Raw genomic sequence first — 22,019 nt, forward strand, 5'->3', positions numbered from 1 at the left:
TTTGGTTTTTCTTCTTGCATGGTTCTTAATTGTTAGTTCTTCTTCTTGGTTCGTTTTAATTGGTTCTTTTTGGCTCTTTTTTGTTTCTTCTTGGTTCTTTTTGGTTCGTCTTGGCTCTTTTAGGTTCTTGTTAGTTCTTCTTAATTGGTTATTTTGGTTCTTGGCTCTTTTTGGTTCTTCAAGAGTCTTATATAATTATTGGTTCTTGTTGGTTCTTTTTCTTGGTTCTTGGTTCTTCAAGTGTAACAGATTGATTGATAATTTATTGAAGCAGGTAAACAATTAATAAGAGAGAATTTAAGGGAGGAATTAGAACATGCCTTCCCAACCCCCAGGCAGGATCGACAGCTAGTGTGTTTATACAACAATTAATATATACCATGAAACTAAAAAGATACAATGGTAGAAAACAGACAAAAGGACAGACAAGGGAAAGGAAAACAAAAACCAAGTGGGCTAAAGTGAAAAAAATAAAGGAAAATATGGAAAAAGCAAAAGACTGCAAGTTGATTTTCCTCTTCAACTCTCTATTATAGCCCAGAAATATTTATCTTATGTTTGTTATACCGCAAATAATCCCCCTGGTGTTGGTATTTATGTATGTAGCTAATGTGTATATTTTAATGGATATATTTGTTGTTGTGATGAGATGGATCTTGAAATGTTCTCTTTGAGCTGCTATCATGAAACATAGATATTTGCGTTATTTGTTATGATCGTTAATTATTTCTTTCATGTGTATAGTCTCATAATGGAACTTTTGTATGAATGTTAGCAGCTTTTAGAAGAGTGCGTGGGCAGCGCGCGAATACTGTCATGGCGGTCACGTGACTCTGCTGTCATGTCTTGGCCTTGGTCTTGCACTCATGCTCTGGGAGGTCAAAGAGTTAAACTTGTCTCGCTCCTCTTTGTTCCCACGCCTCGCTCTGCTGTTATTTTATTCTACTTGATAATGTCAGATGGGATAAATAAACAGATGCATGCCATGGCCTCTAATTCTGTCCTCACTTCATTACTTCCTCCTAAACTTCACAAAATTCTTAACTAAACTCTAAAAAAATTGCTCCAGTACTTTATTAAATTCTAAACTAAAAAAAAAGTTCCATTACTTCATTGGATTCTGAACCAAACTCTAAAAAATTGCTCCACAACTTCATTAAATTCTAAACTCTAAAAATATCCTCCATTGCTTTATTAAATTCTAAACCAAACTCTATTTGAATTGAATTGAAATATTTATTGTTGTAAAATACAAAAAGGGGGACGGCTGGTCTTGCAGACAAACCCCTGACTAGGCTAGTTAAAAAAAAAAAAAAAATTGCATTGTACAAAAATATAAACACAAGTTGAGGTTAGTTAACAGAAAAAGGAATTAGAATGTAAATACTGATAATATTCCTGAGTAGGTACACATGCAGTTACCTAGATTATCACCTGGCAGCAAACTTTGGGTACTCTTTAATAATGGCAGCTACAATGTACGTTATGATTAATGAACCAGGCAACAAGGGAAGGCACATCACTTAAACCCTGTGGATGGTAACAGGCTATGGCAGGACACTCAAGGGCATAATGTTGTAGAGTGTGACCTCCCGGCCTGGCGCACAGAGCACAAGACTTGGGTGGGGCATCACTCACCTCCCAGTAGTATTTATACCCTAGTTTAAGACGCATTACAACAAGATCATATAAGGCACTCTTTCTACCGTAGGTGGCATTGGTGTCTTGTGAAACATGGACATAGTGGATAGAGCTTGGACTACCCCTCTCATAGCAGCTGGCAATGTCAGAGTCAATTGAGCTCTGTGTGTAGAGTTTTAGTCTGCCCTTGATATAATTATAAGTATATTCCGCAGGAGTGCCTTCTAGAGTCCTATTAAGGGCACGCCGAACCAAAGCATCCCTTGTTCTAAACCAAACTCTTAAAAAAAAAAGTGCCAAAACTTCACCAAATTCTGAATAAAACTCTAAAAATATACTCAAACTTCACTTAACTCTGAACTTCACCCAACTCTTCGATACTACCAGCCCTCACTTCATCCTTGCTATTAAAAATAATGTCACACATACAAAATATAATTACCCCATTGCATAGAGAAGTAAGCTGCTAATATATACCCAGTATCATTAATAATATATCAAGTTAACCAAACATTCATCATCAGTTGCCTTCACAAATAGAAAGAACATGAATGAATTATTTTTTTTAAACTACTTTTTAGATAAAGTATTATGCAGACATCACCACAAATGAAATAGTTTATTATGAAAAATAAATCTCCTATATTCCATCAGAGTGACTATGTACACAAAAATTGTTATATTTTTCAAGAAAAAGAATACTGTCGCCTTTCCTTTATCGACAGAGTTTGGTGACTACGACTACGCAGCTCTGCCTCGCCACACTTTACAGGACACCACCACACAAGACACACGACACACCTTATGTACTCCATGTTCATATTCAGAAAACTTCAACTGAACCAAATGTAGTTCAAGACATTTCCCACACAGCACTGAGAGGAAATGAACAGCTCTGTCCTGCCATATAATTAAAACAAAAATTGGTCATCTGGTCACTGGGCTGGCATGGGTAAGGAAGGATAATATTTGACACTAACATGAACAGAGTATAGACATCTCTTTCCTTGTTTCTAGCACCTCAAACCTCATCCTCCTCCTCTGACATGTAATCCTCGTTGTCCTGGTACGCTCCGTGGAAGAGCTGGTTGTAGCACGGAAAGTTGCGGTCACTGAAGTGGCTGTAAGGGTCTCTGAGGTTCAGGATCATCATACACAGCCAGCAGAAGTTGATGCTGCAGTGCTGGCAGGTCATCTTGTTGCAGCCATCGCGTTTCTGAGGGTTAGGACAAGGTGATGATGAAAATAAATACAGTAGGTGGAGAGGGGTGACTCCAAAGAGAGACAAGCCAAAAGAAAAAAAGAAGAAGAAAAGGAAGAAGTTTTGAGACAAGGAGGAAATGCAAAGTAAGGATGCTGTTCAATATTACCACCTTTTCAGATAATCATTCTCTACTTTCCTTCCTAACACATGAAATACAAAACAAAACAGCAATTAGTATCTTCCTCCCAGAAGCAGTGCCTGACAACTCCTTCAGGTTTCAAATAATTACTCTCCACTTACCTCTATCTTAATAAGGCATTTGGGACACCTCTTCGAATTCTCTTCCAAGTAGCAAAGTGAAAGGAATTCGTCCCTCAGACCGCACAGATATTTCTTGCCGTACTGATTCTCGAGAACCTTCTTTTCGTCTTCGGTGCCGTTGATGTAGATTTCCATGATTTTCTTAGACTCGCTGTGCCTCAGGCGGCAAGGGTTAACACCATGCCAACTAAAGCTAAAGAAAGAAAAAAAAAGCAATCATTATCCTCATTTAGTCTCTTTCCAATTAATGTTGGGAAAGCAAAAGAACAAGACTAAACTCCCCTCTACCAGGAAAAAGGGTACATTTCAGACCATACCTAGTACATAAACATGAGTGATGGTGGCCAAAAAACATTCATCAACATTCTATTACTATTTCCTGCATGAGATTGGGTGTAAAGAATATGCTTCAGTAAAGGAGGAAACAAACCTACATTCATAAAACATACAAAACCATATTACTGTGCCACCAAGAACCACTAATTAGCTGCGTATCTTACAAGGACATTACACACTTATGCCTGACTCATATGCTATAAAAAACACAAAAATAATATAAAAAATTACTAATGGGTGTTACAAGTAAAACTATATAATTACAAACACAATACTGCCAAAAATCACTAACAAGCTGACACTCTTACCAGCAGATTCCACAGAAGACAAACTTGCATGAAGGACACTGGCCCCTCCTCTCCTCGACAGCGACTGGGTACTGGCAGTGGATGCGAGGACACGGCTGAATGTCACCCAGGGATGACAGGGTTGAATTGAGCAGCATTTCATCCCAGCGATTGTACAGGTCTACTGAAACAACCTCCTGAACCTATGCAAAATAGACATATCATTTATTATATTATCATTATCATTGAGATCCATGAAAGGGCATCAAGGGAAAGTAAATAATTGATATAGGCCCAAACAGTCCTCAAAGTGAGCAGACATGGATATGAAAATAAAAGACAGTGACAGTAAAGTAATGAGGAAATAAAAAAAAGAGAGGTACTGTATAATTACAAAAACAATATGAAACTTTAAAATCAAACAGAATATCCTTTTTATAGTATTATTAACATCACATACACAGATACTGAAATGATAATGATACAATAATGATGATGATTATGTATGATGACCAGCAATGGCCATGGCAGAAGATTTTTCATCTTTATCCAGACACTCACTCCCTGCCTGCTCAAAGTTTCTCAAGGATCTTTCACTCCTCTCCCTGATCGACATACTCCTGCACCCTATCTCTCTATTTCAATGGAGGTCGTCCTCTAACATTCCTTTCCTCTCTCTCACTCACATACACCCTTCCGGTCATCTTACTCTCCTCCATTTGCTCCATGTGGCCAAACCGCTTTAAAGTCTGTCACTTCACTCCTTCCACCACTTTACACTTCTTCCCTTCACCCACATGACCCATTCCAAAACATTAATACACACTTTCATTACTCATTCCATCCATTCTACTCACACCACATGCACTCCTCAAATAACTCATTTCCACTGCCTGCACTCAAGACCTCTGACTTTCATTCCAGGCCCATGTTTCACTTGCATATGTGAGGGTTGGTACTATTACTGTAATACTATAATGGTGCACCTTAATACAAAAGAAAATCAGCCTCTTTACTGAAATTAGATCATTTTCTTCTTATTCTTATTTTGGCAACATCTATGTGTAGTGTGGAAGCAGTGTGTGCTGGTATTTTTATTTCTATCAATTAGCCTTTGATCTCTTTCTCTTACTGTAAAAAATAAACAAATAAATAGCTACACCGACACCTACGTACTTGTTTTGGGTTGGCTTCGGAATCACACTTTTCCTCCGGGCACCTGAGGAACTTGATGTTGCCTTCGCTGATCTGGACCGAGAAGAAAGAGGCCATGCAGTCCTTGCAGTACACGTGCCTGCAGGGCCAGAACTCGAGGCAGTTGGCTCCCAGCTTGTCCAGGAAACACACCTTGCACTCAAACATCTTTGACTTGAACACTTTCCTTCGTGTGTCCTCATTGTATTCCTTCAGCAGGTGCAGCACTTTTGTTTTGGGTCCAATGTCTTGCACTGCCCTGCTGTCATAGCCACTCTGTCCGTTAACCACTACACTCATGCCCGCCGTAGCACCGTCACTATTGCTAGTACAACTATCACTAATATCACAATCCTCGCCACAGGGGTCACAGGCAGCACCGCAATGCTCTTGGCTCACGTCCGTCACAAGGCCACAGGTGTTTGGCATGCTGGGAAACACACAGCTGGGCTTAATAGAGTCCAGGTCTAGTGTGTCGGTGAGGTATAAGTAGTCCATGGCCTCCTCCTTCAGGAACTGAGCCCAAGTGAAGGTGATCACCGAGCCCTCGTTCTCCTCCCACAAGGAATCCAGCTTCTGGCGCAGCTTAGTCAGCTGTGCAGTAAGAGAAAAGGACTTATTATTCCTTTCAGCTTTAAAGGGTGAAAATTATGTACAGAACCGTCCTCTAGAAATAAAATCATGAAAGTCCTTCCATGATATAAATGGTTCACTAGAATAAGCAGAGGTGGAAGCTTAGATTTTTTTCTGACTTCTTCATTTCCTTCTTCTCCAGGTGTCTGATTCTCACAATTACTATGGAGCACCTCTGCCTACTCACCTGCGCCCTGTTGAGCCACTTGCAGGAGAGCATGAAGCAAGGTGGGTGCTGGGACGGGTAGGTGGCTGGGAAGGTGAAGTGGAGGTGGATGGGGGGAAGGTACTCCACTTGGTACCTCTCTTCCTCCACCTCACCTACAAACACCCAAGACATACATAAATATACAACCATTAAAGTCTACTCACATTAACACTGATAAAAAGATCCATCCTTGCCAGCCAGCCCTGCAACCACCACCAAGATTTTACCTTTACCTTTTTTTCTTTTTCTTTACCATTTTACCTTTTGTCAATCACATGCAATCCTTTACAGAGGAAGCAAGGATTGTATGTGGATTGGCTAATGATATGGAATTGATGGGGTAAGGTGGAGCGGCATATGTTCAAAGTTAGTGTGCACAAAGTACAGACTTAAAAATTTACATATAGAATTTACAGTATCCAATGAAATTATATCTGATAAATGGCAAAAATTCCAAGCCAGTGGAAGGGTCAAGAAACATGCTCACAAATATTATCAATAAACAGAGCTACTAAAATTTTAATAAAAAAGATACCAATGTCTTTGGTGTAATCAACAAACATTTTAAAGCCAGCCATAGTGTATAGTAAAAGAATTCTTTAAAAGCTCAATACTTGTCACTATCATCATCATCATTCATCATTTCATTGACGCCTGCTCCTAGGTGCTCCCACCGGGGGATGGCCACGGCAGAAGAGTTTCCATCTTTCTCTATCCAGACACTCCCTCCTTGCCTGCTCAAAGTTTCTCAAGAATCTTTCACCCCTCTCCCTAATGTACTCCTGCAGCCTATCACTATAACTATCAGATAAATAAAAGCCTTAGCTACTGGTATCTTTAGCAACATTGACAAAAATGATGTCAAAGACATGCAAATTCATGTCACAACTACATGAAAACAAGAAACAAAACTTACCTGTGTCTTTGGTGAGCCTAGAGAGGAGGGTGAAGTCTGGGGGCAGGTCTAGGTGGATGGCGAGGACCCCCCCCTGGGCCCGGTCGCCACCTCCCGCCTCTGCCCCCTCCACCTCCACCTGGCTGGCTGTGAAGCTCTCCTCATAAATGCTGGCCAGGGCAAGGAGCTCATCCTCCTGAGCTTCAGCATCAAGGGACATGTTCCAGTTCTGTAAAGAGGGAGGTTGTGAGCTTACATGTACACTGATGAACTTATATCACACTCTGCACTTAAATGCTTGTAATACTATTGAATTGAATTGTATAGTGTGTGTTAAATGTTCAGTGAGTTGGAAATAATTTAGTGCGAACGCTAACACGGCCAAGTGACTATGATGATGCCAAGTTTATCAAAAGGACATCAGAAAGCTATTCATGAAAGCAATCAAGGCTCACTCACTCACTTCGACGTTTTGAATTAAGTGCACCGAGGATTATTATCGAGGATAACATCGTAATTATTGACGGCCCTCGCTGAGCGCTATACTAGCAGTGGAGAGAGGCCTGAAACCTCATCAACGGTAAGGGCAACGGTAACCCGCGGGTGGAGGACGGGTCATGCAGCCTCAAGCACACCAGCTTGTTTATGTCTGTCTGGCACCTCGATCAGCTGACTCGTCTCGCCGGATGGGATGTCTCATGATACTGGATGGCAGATGACACCATGCACACCGGGGATCCACATTCTTTTCTTATTTCACAACGTTGTCCAGTTTTACTCAGCTGTCCATTGCACCAGAGCACGCAACATTGGCTTTATTTAATTTTCAGGGGAAGAAATGCACAAGTAAGAATGTGGAAGGTAGGCTACATATATCAGCTGAAAGACATTTAACTTTTTCTTCCATTGTTTCGCAACGTTGTTCAGTCACGGTGTTCATTGAACCAGAGCACGCAAAACTGACTTTTTACGTACATCTATTTTAGAGGAAGAAATGCAAATATGAAGAAGCAGTAGGATATTATGAAGAATTATTCAACTTTTTTTTTCTTCTTATTTTACAACGCATACTGCAGCATCTATTACAATCATTAAAGGAAAGACCATATACACGAATGAGTCATGAAAAAGGAAGTATGAAAATGAAGGAGATCGAGGTTACAAATAAATCTCGTGAATACTGGAATTTTTAGTTGTTAGTACACTGCAGCCCACGTGGCCTTGAGCATGACGCAACCCACACATACACACCCGGACAAAACGTTTTTTTTTTCCTGACCAATGACGTTTTTTTTTTTTTTTTAGCTTTTATTATAGAGTATGATTTCATAGTTTGAATTTAGCCTTTCATGTAATTATGCAATTATGTATTTATCTAGATAATTATTCAAAGCCCTATATTTATCATACCTATTTAACTTTATCTATATCTAAAGCGATTCCTTCAAGCTACCAAATCGACGCATACCGAATTCAGTCATACCCTTTTGCCCTATACCCATAACTTAAGTAAGCATGTCACAACTGCCTTTACCATATGCAATCAAGTTTGGTAATGTTAAGAATTCTAGACATTTCAGAATAATAAAAATCTACGTCAGCATTCTCCCGAAATCCCGAGAGGTCATGGGTCACGAGGAGACACGTACGCCTCCACCCACACACTGTGAGGCAACCTTCACGGGTTCATGCAGGTGTGTGGAGAAGTAATGTGATGCTAAACCATGGGAAAAACACTGACAAGACTAATACCTACATACATGCACATGCAGCTCTACTGGGAGGTTATATGTCTAGCTGTTTGGTGAAAAAAAAACTTACCGATTTGTCTCCCTGGATACGCCGCCCCCCACGACACGCCAACACCGGACAGGCAGGCGGCGTGCTGAACACACAGGGCCGTGAACCCAGAACAGCAAGGAGGGCGCCAGACACCGACACTACAGAGGTTTTCGGGGCTCAGTACAGGTTATTCAGGCACGCAGAGGCACGACAAACACCACACGGCTCTCAGCAGGCACTAACACGAGCACACCAATTCCCGTCCCTCCGTTCGTCTCGCACGCAACTCGCCCGCTCTCCTTATAAAGGAGACCCCGGCCTGCTGCACTGCTCACCCCCGACTGTTGCACCATGCTGGTTAATGATTACACCTTGCTACCCACGATGTCATCACATTACACATGCAGACACATACAACACAAACACCCAAACACACCCACTTGTAATGCCGGGATGTGAAGGCAGGAGAAACTTAGAAGTATAAGGAAAAGACGTAGGTTAAGTCATTATAAGTGATTACAAGTGGTTATAAGTGAGCATAAGTAGTTCTAAGTAATTATAAGTCACTATAAGTCCATGATGGACTTATAGTGACTTATAATTACTTAGAACTACTTATGCTCACTTATAACCACTTGTAATCACTTATAATGACTTAACCTACGTCTTTTCCTTATACTTCTAAGTTTCTTCTCCTGCCTTCACATCCCGGCATTACACACTGGTGTAACAATATGCATTACCCATGTCTCCTTAGCAGCTCATCCACATATTAATTCAGCTGAAATGCTACTACTAATCTTGATGGTACACATAATGGTACACCACTATTTTTGGTTAAATGATTACTTCATACCAGTAGCGGATCCAATTGGGGGGAGGGGCAACTGGTCACGTGCCCCCCCCAAAAAAACTATTTTTTCTCCTTCAGGCCATGCAGCTCTTTCTTCATCTCTACGTTTTCTTCCATAATCTTGTCAGCCTCCTTGACGCTGTCTTACCTTAGGGTTGCAGACTGTGCAGAACCACAAGGTGCCCTGCTGCCTCCCCAGTGCCTCGTACACCTCCTCCTCCATTTTCTCACCCTCTCCTCTGCTTCACAATTACTGCATAATCCGTCTTCGTTAACCATTCCATTAAAGTCACACCTCTTTCAGATTGCTTTCTGCTTCTTTTGCCTCCCTCCATTATTTTCCTCCGACATGGCTTTACTGTCTTTTCTCTGTTAGACCTAGACAGTTTTAAACCGCGTGGCAGCGTCCTCAACAGCGGTGACCCGCCCTCCTGCTGTTGTTGTCGGTCGGGAGTTTGCCTTTGTAACGCCACTACTGGATGAGATCAGAGATGTTGGTCGGGAGTTTGCCTTTGTAACGCCACTACTGGATCATATCAGAGATGTTGGTCAGGAGTTTTGCTCTCTGCTGTCATGTCTTGGTCTTGCACTCATGCTCCGGGAGGTCAAATAGTTAAATGGCCCTTGTCTCGCTCCTCTTTGTTCCCACGCCTCACTCTTTTGTCTTTCTATTCTACTTGATAATGTCAGATGGAATAAATAAAGATGCATGCCATGGCCTCTAAATCTGTCCTCACTTAATTCATTACTTCCTTCTTAACTTCAGTAATTCTAAACTAAACTCTAAAAAATGCTCCAAAACTTCAATAAATTCTAAACTCTAAAAAAATGCTATATTACTTCATTAAATTATAAAGCAAACTAAAAAAGATGCTCCATAAAGTTCATGAAATTTTACTCTAAAAAAAAAATACTCCAAACTTCACTAAATTATAAATTAAACTCTAAAAAAATACTCCAAACTTCACTAAATTATAAATTAAACTCTAAAAAAATACTCCAAACTTCACTTAATCCTTCTATAGTACGCTCACTTCTTCCTTGCTAATCTGTCACACATAATAGAATTACAAAATATAATTATCCCATTACATAGAGAATTAAGCTGCAAGGTAACCAAACATTCATCATCATCAGTTGCCTTCACAAAAAGAAAGAACATGAATGATTTTTTTTTTTTTTTAACTTCCTTTTAAGTCCACTTTTTAGTTCAGGTATTATGCAGACATCACCACAAATGAAATAGTTTATTATGATAAATAAATCTCCTATATTCCATCAGAGTAACTATGTACACAAAAATTGTTATATTTTTCAAGAAAAAGAATAGTATCGCCTTTCCTTTATCGACACAGAGTTTGATGACTATGCAGCTCTGCCTCGCCACACTTTACAGGACACCATCACACAAGAGACACGACACACCTTATGTACTCCATGTTCATATTCAGAAAACTTCAACTGAACCTAATGTAGTTCAAGACATTTCCCACACAGCACTGAGGAAATGAACAGCCCTGTCCTGCCATATAATTAAAGCAAAAATCGGTCGTCTTACAGAAATTGTAAAATATCTATCACGTTCAGACCCAGAAACTTATCAAATGATGCAAGTGTTAGTAAGGAGTTTTTGCAACATTACTGCAAACCCAGCCAAAGAAAAATAAATCAAGAAGAAAATAAGAATGGTATGGAGAACTTGATCCACAGTAATATCATGAATAGCTGCCAGCCACTCGGCCTGAAGAGTCAGTGTATCCTTCCAATCCTAATACAGGATTTAGAAACTTGGAACCCCACGAAACATTTAGGGCCATATTACAAGTTGAATATGAGAAGTTTTGGGTTCCTACAGAGTTCGGGATGAATAACTCTGTAGGGACCTGAAACTTCTGAGATTCAACTTGTAACACGGCCCCTAAACCAAATTCTGTAGGGACCCGAAACTTTTGAGATTCAACTTGTAATACAGCCCTTAGAGAGAGTTAAGCATACAAAGGGGAATGGAGAGAAAAATGCTGGGTATGATATGGAGATAAGAAGTGTGCATCATGGATTAGAAAATAGAAAAAAAGTTGAAGATATACTACAGATTATTTAAGAGTAAGGCAAGGAGTTGGGCAGGTCATATTTTGTGTTGAAGTGATAACAGGTGGACAACTAAAGTAACAGAACGGCTACACAGAAATTGTAGCGGTAAGAGCAGACAAGACCAGGTGGAGAGAAACTAGAGCATTTGCCAGAATAGGACTGTGAACACAAACATCACAGGTGGAGGAGGATGGAAATGGTCTGTCTTGCAGTGGATTAGTAACAGCTGAAAAGATGAGGATAATGACAATGCACAGCTGCAACACAATACAAAACAAAATGAAGTTGTACACATCAAATGGTACAGAGCATTTTGTTTATATATCCACATAACTGAGGTGAAAGTTTAATAAAAATTGAAAAAAAAAAAGTAAACTTTCCACATACATTGAAATGCATACTTTGCATCGTAAATTAAAACCCAAGCATTTGTTCTTCAGGGACTAATTTCCATTGTTTTCTTGTTTTCATTGACAGTAAATATGGACAAGACAGCCTCACATCATGAACACACTGGTAATGAACTAACAAGCAGCATTCTTCAATTACAATCCATGACTAACTCTCACCAGCCTCACTTCCTTCAATTCTCTTTAATTCTGACAGCTTTTCAAATAGGTATATCCATTTTTATCACTTGAATAAATACCAACAAAACACTTTCACATCTCTGACAAGTAATGTTCATCGCGTACAACCCTTGACCAATTCGCGCCAACCTTGCTTCCTTCAATTTTCTTTTCTTCAAACTGGATTTTGAGAATCTCCATTTATATCACCTGAATAAATGTGAACAAAACAGCATCACATCACATACATATCTTATAAACACACCATGCTTTCAGCTTAATGGTTGGCCAACTCAGCAACCTGACTTCCTGCATTCATATATCACATTTTTCTCATTCAAACATCATCTTAAGTAGGTATTATGTCCAAGTTCCATCAGCTGAATAAATATAAAGACAGCTTCACTTTGTATACCTAAAATAAATAAACTGAAAATGCTTGCTTCTCAAACATACTATCAATTCAACGAAGGAAGTGAGGAAGAGAAGGTGATGAAAAGGAAAAAGTGAAGAAAAACACGATGAGGTGAAAAGAAGGAAAAAGTGTAAAACCTTTCCTTCAGTCATCTATCAAACATTTCTTAAAGAGGTGGTGATGAAATGGAGGGGAAGGCAAGGAAAAAAGTAAAGAATTATGACAAAGGGAATGAAATAAAAAAAGGGAGTGTATGAGCCTATTCTGAATTTCTCAAGCAACAAACTTAGTCTAATCATCACCCAAGCACTTATATTCTTTCAACTTCTTTGGAAATGCTTGGCAGGTTGAAAATAAATAATCTATGCTATGAGTTCACAATTAACCGATACATCCTTCCTTCTTAATGCCACTGTGAAACATTATATGCCATCAAACACCTCAGCCTTTATACTCTTCCCTCTTCTCATTAGTGACTTTGGGGACTGAGCCAAGTCTTTAAAGGGATTAATAATGTAAAATGTAAGTATCAAGCTGAATCATGGAGGTAGAATTGGTGGAGTCAACATCAGCCCAATTAAGTGAATCCACCCGAGGTGTCATTTTTACGGCCAGGTGTCAGGTGTTGTCAGGTCAGGCTCCCTCTTAATGGGTTCGGCCAGGCTCGCCCACCCCCGTCTTTTGGAGGTAAATTTGACAGTTCGTCGGCTTCACCTCAATGAATGCGATTAGTGGGCCATGTCAACTCCACCAATTCTACCTCCATGAGCTGAATAGTCATCTTAACCTCACTATTGACAATCATTTACATGTTATTAACGAGGCATACACAGCTCCTATCACTGGCTAAGTATGACTAGCATTAAGTTATGAAGAGGAATGCAGTGATAAATAATAACACAACACAAACAAGGACTTTCACTGAATTATATGAAAATTAGCAATTCAAAATAATGCAATGAAAAGAAATTCTCTCAGTAAACTTGAGAAAATATCAATGAACAAGAAATTATCACTCACCGGGTAATTGCCACCGTTATATTAATTCACAAAAAAAAAGGTGGTGGAAAAGACAAAGAACTACTGACCAATTTGTCTTCTCTCTTTAACTTACAAACTTTTCACTGGGACCATCACAAACCAAGTAAGTGCAACACCTGACTCAAACCAGCTAAGAGAACAAGCTGGATTTCATGGTGGATACAGAACACCTGACAAAATCTCCATTATTAACCAAGCTGTCGAAAAATCAGCCGAGTACAATAGACTCCATGGCTTTCAAAGATAATGAACATGCATTTGACTCGGAACTTCATCGGTCATGCAGGTACTTAGGGGACAGGCCATGGATGAATGTAAAGGTGTTGAAAGATACATGATATAGACAGCATGACAACTAAACTCCATAAGAGAAGCAATAAAATCCCAAAACTTGCACATAAAGGAAAACATACTGAGAAATGTAGAGAAAAATATAAAGGAGAATGCTGGGCATAACATGGTGACAAAGTGAGTGCGGTATCATGTATTAGATGACGTAGGTTGAAGATATCTTAATGCTCAATAAGAATAGCAGAAGGACTTGTTCAGGTCATATTCTAAACGATGGACAACCAAAGTAACACAGTGGCAACCCAGAGATTTTAGAAGTCAGGGCAGACAGAGGGCTAAGTAGAGATGAAATTAGAGCATATGCCTGAGCAGAATGGAGTACACTAACATCAGAAAGAGACAGGTGGACAATGTTGGGAAAGGGAATTGTTCTGCAGAAGACTGGTGAATGCTGATGATGGTTATGATGCAAAGGTTGTACAATGCTCTCTCCTTGCCTTCACAATTTATCCTCATCTCAACAACATTTATGGCAACTCACTCTTTTCAGTCTACGTATAAACATTTTCTTAGGTTAGGTTTTCTTGATCATCACACTCCACAACTGGTCTTTCCACTTCCTACGGTATTCATTTCAAAACACTTGCTAGGTTTCTTGGCCACCATATTCCTCATTTACTCCTTCCGCTTCATTCCGTTTCACCACGCTCCACATTTGCTTCTTTCTACTCACTTCACAACACTTGCTAGGTTTTCTTGGCTATGACACACTGTATTTGCTTCTTCTAATTCATTTCATAAGACTTGCTAGGTTTTCTTAAGTCATCACACTCCACATTTGCTTCCTCCTATTCATTTCATAACACTTGCTAGGTTTACTTGGTCATCACACTCCACATTTGCTTCTTCCTATTCATTTCATAACACTTGCTAGGTTCCCCTGGCTACCACTTTACTCATTTTCTTCTCATTTTAAAAGGCAACATACATACTTAAAACATGTTGGCCGTGTTCTCCTAATAGCAGTTCTCCATTCTGCTCAGTCTTTACACATGTAGCAAACTCAGCTCACCTCACAGCAACCATTTTTCCCTCATCTTCAAAACAAAACATTAAAATCACACTTAATTTCTCTCTGCATCAAAATTAATGAAAGTAATAACAAAAAAATATCTGAACATTCTTGTCCTCATCAGTAACATCCAGAGTTCATCACAGACAAACGTACGACCTGAGGTAACGACTTCTTTCTTGAGTAAGTTTTGATTATCGAGTGGTGGCATCCAATTGACTATCTTATTATACTTCATAAAATTATACTTTAATTTCTCTTCATCAATACAAATGTCATAAAAGTTTTCTTGAGAACTGATACATAGAACATGATACATGCAACTAGAACTGAAATTTTCTTGTCTTCATTGAAAATTATTGAAAGTTCATCACAAACTTATGGAACAAGATGATTCCTTTCCTGAATAAGTTCTAAATATTCAGTCTTAACCCTTTCATTGGTAAATGCTCGCAGTGAGCGTTAGGCGTATTTGCTGGTGGTGCTAAACGCTCGCTGCAAGCTCCAGCCGCACAAATCTCCCGCGTACGAGTGTTCCAACAATATTTCTCACAACACAGGATTGCCAACTGAGTGGGTTCTCCACTAAATTTGGTGGAAAATCATATCAGCCCAGTGCGGAAAATCTACGGACGAGTAACTGATGGATGTTCTTGTCCAATAGAGCGGCATTTTTGCATAGCTTTACCTATCACCTGACTGATTCTTTGACCAAATAGTTGTAAATATTTGGCAATACTACCTTGCCAGAGCCTCAAGGAGAGATGTCCACAGTTCCCTCAATATGGCTGGTCATCCCACACGTATTGACATAAGTGTTCACATTCATCACTCCCTGAACGTGCATGTACGTTCGCAGGAGAGGCATACATAACCGATTCCTATAGATCTGGGCCTCCTCTTTCCAATGGTGTATTTGTTTTTTAGCTGTGATGAATAGTTTTTGAGATACAGAGGTTAAAAGAGACCCCCCATTGGGCTGCCCGACCGCGCCTGAAGGGTTAGTCGCGTCCCACACCACGCGCAAAGAAAGGGTTAAGCATGTAACTAGTTTCTTTTTTTTTACCTTCATTAAAAGTACACATTTTAGAGCATATACTTCTTAGCACAATACCAAAGTGTCATGCATGAAGAAAGAACAATAAATAATACAATATGGCAAGAAATAACCTGAATATCACCATGTTATAGGTAGTGTCCTGCATATGTATAAGTCTATCCTCTGTTCGCATTAACTTAACAAATATTCTCCTCCCCTTTTTTGTCCATCAGGTTTATATCACTGGCCAATCCACATGCGTCACAATCCCCTCACCCACTCAGGCTGTGATTGGTGGTGATTAGAAGAGGTTAAATCTAATTGGTGGCAGTTGGGTTAGCATGGGCATGGCTTAATTTTGTTGTCTTTCGTCAGCATACTTATTTAGGACAACATGAATACCTGTGTTAGTTGTCGATGAATGTAACAGTCACTGGGATGATATGGGCAAGTCTTAACTTTGTTGTTTTAATCACTGGGCTTGTGTGGAGGAAGTACATTTTTTTTAAGACACCAATATCTTTTTTTGCTGTCAACCAATGTATTAATTATTCGCCTGGTATGGGAAGGGCTTACTTTTGCTGTTTTTAATCACTGGGCTTGTGGGGGCGGAGTACATTTTCTTGACACCAATATCTTTTGCTGTTTATAATCACTGGGCTTGTGGGGGCAGGCTACATTTTTTTAACGCCAATGTCTTTTCTAGCTGTCAACAAATGTATTAATTACTGGGGTGGCATGGATAGGGAGGGATAATATTTGACACTAACATGAACAGAGTATAGCCATCTCTCTCTCCTTGTTTACAGCACCTCAAAACCAGTCTTCCTCGTCTGACATGTCTGGCTCATCATCCAGGTCCACGCCGAAGAAGAGCTGGTTGAAGCACGGAGAGTTGCGGTCATTGAAATGGTTGTAAGGGTTGCCGGGGTTCAGGATCATCTTACACAGCCAGCAGAAGTAGATGCTGCAGTGCTGGCAGGTCATCTTGTTGCAGCCGTCCATTTTCTGAGGGTTAGGACAAGGTGATGATGAGAATAAGTGCAGTAAGTAGAGAGGGTTGATCCACTGTAGTGACTCCTAACAGGGACAAGCCAAAAGAAAAAAAGAAGAAAAGGAATAAATTTTGAGACAAGGAGGAAATGCAAAATGAGGGCGCTGTTCAATATTACCACCTTTTCAGATAATTCTTTGCTACTTTCCTTTCTATCACATTAAAAACAAAACAAAACAGTCATCAGTATCTCCCTCTCAGAAGCAGTACCTGACAACTCTTTCAGGGTACAAATAATTACTCTCCACTTACCTCTATCTTAATAAGGCATTTGGGACACCTCTTTGAATTCTCTTCCAAGTAGTTAAGTGTAAGGAATTCGTCCCTCAGAGTGCACAGGTATTTCTTGCCGTACTTGTCCTCGAGAACCTTCTTTTCGTCTTCAGTGCCATTGATGTAGATTTCCATGATTTTCTTGGACTCACTGTGCTTCAGGCGGCAAAGGTCAACACCGTGCCAACCAAAACTGGATAGTGATAGCAGGAAAAGGAATCATTATCCCCAAACTCATTATTATCATTATCCTCATAGTCTCTTTACAATTAATGTTGGGAAAGCAAAATAACTAGACTAAACTCCCCTTTACCAGGAAAAGGGTACATTTCAGACCATACTTAACCTGGTAGCAGCGACGGGCCAAATTTGTGGCTTTACCGTGTACCAGCGACGGGCCAAATTTTTGCCATGATATAAACACCAAAAATAGATGATGCATAAATTGATCACTAATGCGTAGATATATATTATGAAATGGTTGTGTGAGTGATGATTTTTTCTCATTTTTCTCGCTTAGAGGGGCCTTTAAGAAACATGATCCCCGTAGCTACCGGGCTAATACATAAACATGAATGATGACGGCCAAAAAACATTCATCAACCCTCTAAAACTATTTTCTGCATGAGATTGGGTGTAAAGTAAAAAATATGCTTCAGTAAAGGAGGAAACAAACTTATTCATAAAACATACAAAACCATATCACTGTGCCACCAAGAACCACTAACTAACTGGGTATCTTACAAGCACATTATATACTTATGCCTGACTCATATGCTATAAAAAAAAAATAATAATAATATAAAAAATTACTAATGGGTTAACATCTTACAAGTAAAACTAAATAATTACAAACACAATACCACCAAAGATCACTAACAGGCTGACGCTCTTACCGGCAGAGTCCACAGAAGACAAACTTGCATGAAGGACACTGGCCCTGCCCCTCCTCGATGGTGACTGGGTACTGGCAGTGGATGCGAGGACACGGCTGAATGTCTCCCAGGGATGACAGGGTTGAATTGAGCAGCATTTCATCCCAGCGATTGTACAGGTCTGCTGAAACAACCTCCTGAACCTATGCAAAAAAGACATAACATTTATTATTTTATCATTATCATCGAGATACATGAAAGGGCATCAAGGGAAAGTAAATAATTGATGTAGACCCAAACAGTCCTCTCAATGAGCAGACATGGATATGAAAATAAAAGACAGTGACTGTAAAGTAAGAAGAAGAATAAAATAAAAAAGAAGGTAGCTACAAAAACAATGTTACACTTTAAAATTAAACTGAATATCATTATAATAGTATTATTTATATCACATACACAGAAATACACTGTAAAATGACCAGCAATGGCTTGAAATTGTGAACCTTAAGACAATACACAAAAGAAAGTCAACCTCTTTACTCACATTAGATTATTTTCTTCTTATTTTTTCTTCTATTCTTATTTTGGTAACTTCTATGTGAAATGTGGAAGCTGTGTGTTGCTGGTGTTTCTTTATTTCTATCATTTAGCCTTCAATCTGTTTCCCTTAATGAAAATAAACGAACAAATAAACAGCTACACCGACACCTACTTGTTTTGGGTTGGCTTCGGAATCACACTTTTCCTCCGGGCACCTGAGGAATTTGATGTTGCCTTCGCTGATCTGGACCGAGAAGAAAGAGGCCATGCAGTCCTTGCAGTACACGTGCCTGCAGGGCCAGAACTCGAGGCAGTTGGCTCCCAGCTTGTCCAGGAAACACACCTTGCACTTAAACATCTTTGACTTGAACACTTTCCTTCGCGTGTCCTCATTGTATTCCTTCAGAAGGTGCAGCACTTTTGTTTTGGGTCCAATGTCCTGCACTGCCCTGCTGTCATAGCCACTCTGTCCGTTAACCACTACACTCATGCCCGCTGTAGCACCGTCACTATTGCTAGTACGACTATCACTAATATCACAATTCTCGCCACTGGGGTCACACGCAGCACCACAATGCTCTTGGCTCACGTCCGTCACAAGGCCACAGGTGTTTGGTGTGCTGGGAAACACACGACTTGGCTTCATAGAGTCCAAGTCTAGTGTGTCAGTGAGGTCTAAGTAGTCCATGGCCTCCTCCTTCAGGAACTGAGCCCAGGTGAAGGTGATCACTGAGCCCTCGTTCTCCTCCCACAAGGAATCCAGCTTCTGGCACAGCTTGGTCAGCTGTGCAGTAAGAGAAAAGGACTTATTATTCCTTTCAGCTTTAAAGGGTGAAAATTATGTACAGAACTGTCCTCTAGAAATAAAATCATGAAAGTCCTTCCATGATATAAATGGTTCACTAGAATAAACAGAGGTGGAAGCTTAGATTTTTTTCTGACTTCTTCATTTCCTTCTTCTCCAGGTGTCTGATTCACACAGTTACTATGGAGCACCTCTGCCTACTCACCTGCGCTCTGTTGAGCCACTTGCAGGAGAGCGTGAAGCAAGGTGGGTGCTGGGATGGGTAGGTGGCTGGGAAGGTGAAGTGGAGGTGGATGGGGGGAAGGTACTCCACTAGGTACCTCTCTTCCTCCACCTCACCTACAAACACCCAAGACATACATAAATATACAACCATTAAAGTCTACTCACATTAACACTGATAAAAAGATCCATCCTTGCCAGCCAGCCCTGCAACCACCAACAAGATTTTACCTTTACCTTTTTTTCTTTTTCTTTACCATTTTACCTTTTGTCAATCACATGCAATCCTTTACAGAGGAAGCAAGGATTATATGTGGATTGGCTAATGATATGGAATTGATGGGGTAAGGTGGAGCAGCATATTTTTAATGTTAGTGTGCACAAAGTACAGATATAAAAATTTACATATAGAATTTACAGTATATATATAATGAAATTAAATCTGATAAATAGCAAAAATTCCAAGCCAGGGGAAGGGTCAAGAAACATGCTCTCAAACATTTTCAAGAAACATAACTACTAATCAATAAGAAAATACCAATGTCTTTGGTGTAATCAACAAACATTTTAAAGCCAGCCATCACGTATAGTAAAAAACTTCTCTAAAAACTCAATTCTTGTCACTATCAGATAAATAAAAGCCTTAGCTACTGGTATCTATAGCAAAAAGGACAATAATGTTGTCAAAGACAAATTCATGTCACAACTAAGTGAAAACAAGAAACAAAACTTGCCTGTGTCTTTGGTGAGCCTAGAGAGGAGGGTGAAGTCTGGGGGCAGGTCTAGATGGATGGCGAGGACTCCCCCCTGGGCCCGGTCTCCACCTCCAGCCTCCGCCCCCTCCACCTCCACCTGGCTGGCTGTGAAGCTCTCCTCATAAATGCTGGCCAGGGCAAGGAGCTCATCCTCCTGAGCTTCAGCATCAAGGGACATGTTCCAGTTCTGTAAGGAGGGAGGTTGTGAGCTTACATGTACACTAATGAACTTATAAATTGTACTTGATGCTTGTAGTACTATTGAATGCTGGTTAATTAAAGGGATGCTACGTTCTGCAGCATCAGTGCAATTATGAAATAGATGGAATGTTGTGCAGAAGTCACATGTGACTTCCTAATAGCTATTCATTCATCAAATGAATGACACATTATGTAATGGGAAGATCTCCAGGCTGCCAGTCCTCTAATTAAAGTCCTAGGAATTGCAAGGGATATACATTTAGATGTGTTATGTAGTTCACCCCACTTCTGTATTTTTAGCCCATATGCAAAAATGGTCCGAATATGCTAAAGTACTCATGGTACTCAATACCTAGTAATGGGTATCAATACTTCCAAGAGCATGGCTGGTGTAGGAAGTACCGACACTTTTGGCACCGCTACGCCCACCGCTGCCCCAGACACTGACACCGGCGGCAAAGTGTGCACTGAGGGTCACGGTGAGGCTGGCGGCAAGCACTGCACCGGTGAACTGCCACTAGTGTACTCCTGTCACCTTCTCGGGCTACTAAGTGACTCGAGGAGCTTTAAACGTGTTACCTGAAGCTTTAAAGCCCTCCTTCAGCTTACCCGCGGGTGGAGGGCAGGTCATGCAGCCTCATGCACACAGCTTGTTTATGTCTGCCACCTCCTCGATCAGCTGGCTCGTCTCGCCCCGGGGAGCTACAACGTTTTTTTTTTATTTTTTCACAACGTTGTCCAGTACTCTTATTCAGCTGTCCATTGCACCAGAGCACCCAAAATTGGCTTTATTTACTTATCTCAGGAAAAGAAATGCACAAATGATAAGGTGGAAGGGTATCAGGAGGGACATTTAACTTTTTTTCCTTGTTTCGTAACGTTGTCCAGTCTTAGTCAGCTGTTCATTGCACCAGAGAAAGCAAAATTGGCTTTATTTATCTATTTTAGGGAAAGAAATGCACAAATGAGAATGTGGAAGGGTATCAGGAGGGACATTTAACATTTTTTCCCTCGTTTCGTAACGTTGTTCAGTCTTATTCAGCTGCCCATTGTATCAGAGCACGCAAAATTGGCTTTATTTATCTATTTTTGGGGAAGAAATGCATATATGAAGAAGCAGAAGGGTATTATGAAGAATTATTCAACTATTTTTCTTATTTAACAACGTACGTTGTACTAAAGCATCTAGCTGTTACTATAATTTTTGTTACTCTAACTTTGATTTTGACTTGTCCGAAGACTAAAGCTACGCAACATTGCCAATTAATTACCATACCCGTATGGCAGTCCACGCGTGTTATGCGCGCCTGCACGGTACCCTGCGCGCATACGTATCAATTAAGATCAAGATCACCAGTACAAATAATAGCTACTGAGAGGTGCATGTATATCTTCATTCATCATGCAGATATATGCATTATA

General features: G+C 40.2%; 2 protein-coding genes across 4 annotated transcripts; both read right to left on the minus strand.

Moving 5' to 3' along the window:
* Positions 1-981: 981 nt before the first annotated feature.
* On the minus strand, positions 982-8,825 carry LOC126996140 (E3 ubiquitin-protein ligase RNF14-like). 3 transcript variants are annotated; one of them, XM_050856355.1, is made up of 7 exons: positions 8,541-8,825; positions 6,741-6,948; positions 5,804-5,937; positions 4,966-5,577; positions 3,811-3,992; positions 3,146-3,359; positions 982-2,857 (listed from the first exon to the last, which is right to left on the minus strand). In XM_050856355.1, exons 2-7 carry the CDS (start codon positions 6,937-6,939, stop codon positions 2,663-2,665), a joined length of 1,536 nt encoding a protein of 511 aa, XP_050712312.1. In that variant the 5' UTR covers positions 6,940-6,948; positions 8,541-8,825; the 3' UTR covers positions 982-2,662. The 3 variants fall into 3 exon arrangements, with proteins under 3 accessions (XP_050712312.1, XP_050712314.1, XP_050712313.1); XM_050856357.1 differs by lacking the exon at positions 8,541-8,825 and adding an exon at positions 7,183-7,566; XM_050856356.1 differs by lacking the exon at positions 8,541-8,825 and adding an exon at positions 7,179-7,566.
* Positions 8,826-10,587: 1,762 nt separating this feature from the next.
* On the minus strand, positions 10,588-21,355 carry LOC126996141 (E3 ubiquitin-protein ligase RNF14-like). Its single transcript, XM_050856358.1, has 7 exons — positions 21,207-21,355; positions 20,376-20,583; positions 19,625-19,758; positions 18,787-19,398; positions 18,096-18,277; positions 17,179-17,392; positions 10,588-16,880 (listed from the first exon to the last, which is right to left on the minus strand). The coding sequence occupies exons 2-7, from the start codon at positions 20,572-20,574 to the stop codon at positions 16,686-16,688; spliced, it is 1,536 nt and encodes a 511-aa protein (XP_050712315.1). The 5' UTR covers positions 20,575-20,583; positions 21,207-21,355; the 3' UTR covers positions 10,588-16,685.
* Positions 21,356-22,019: the final 664 nt, after the last annotated feature.

Source organism: Eriocheir sinensis, chromosome 9 (genome assembly GCF_024679095.1).
Source record: "Eriocheir sinensis breed Jianghai 21 chromosome 9, ASM2467909v1, whole genome shotgun sequence".
Taxonomy (NCBI): domain Eukaryota; kingdom Metazoa; phylum Arthropoda; class Malacostraca; order Decapoda; family Varunidae; genus Eriocheir; species Eriocheir sinensis.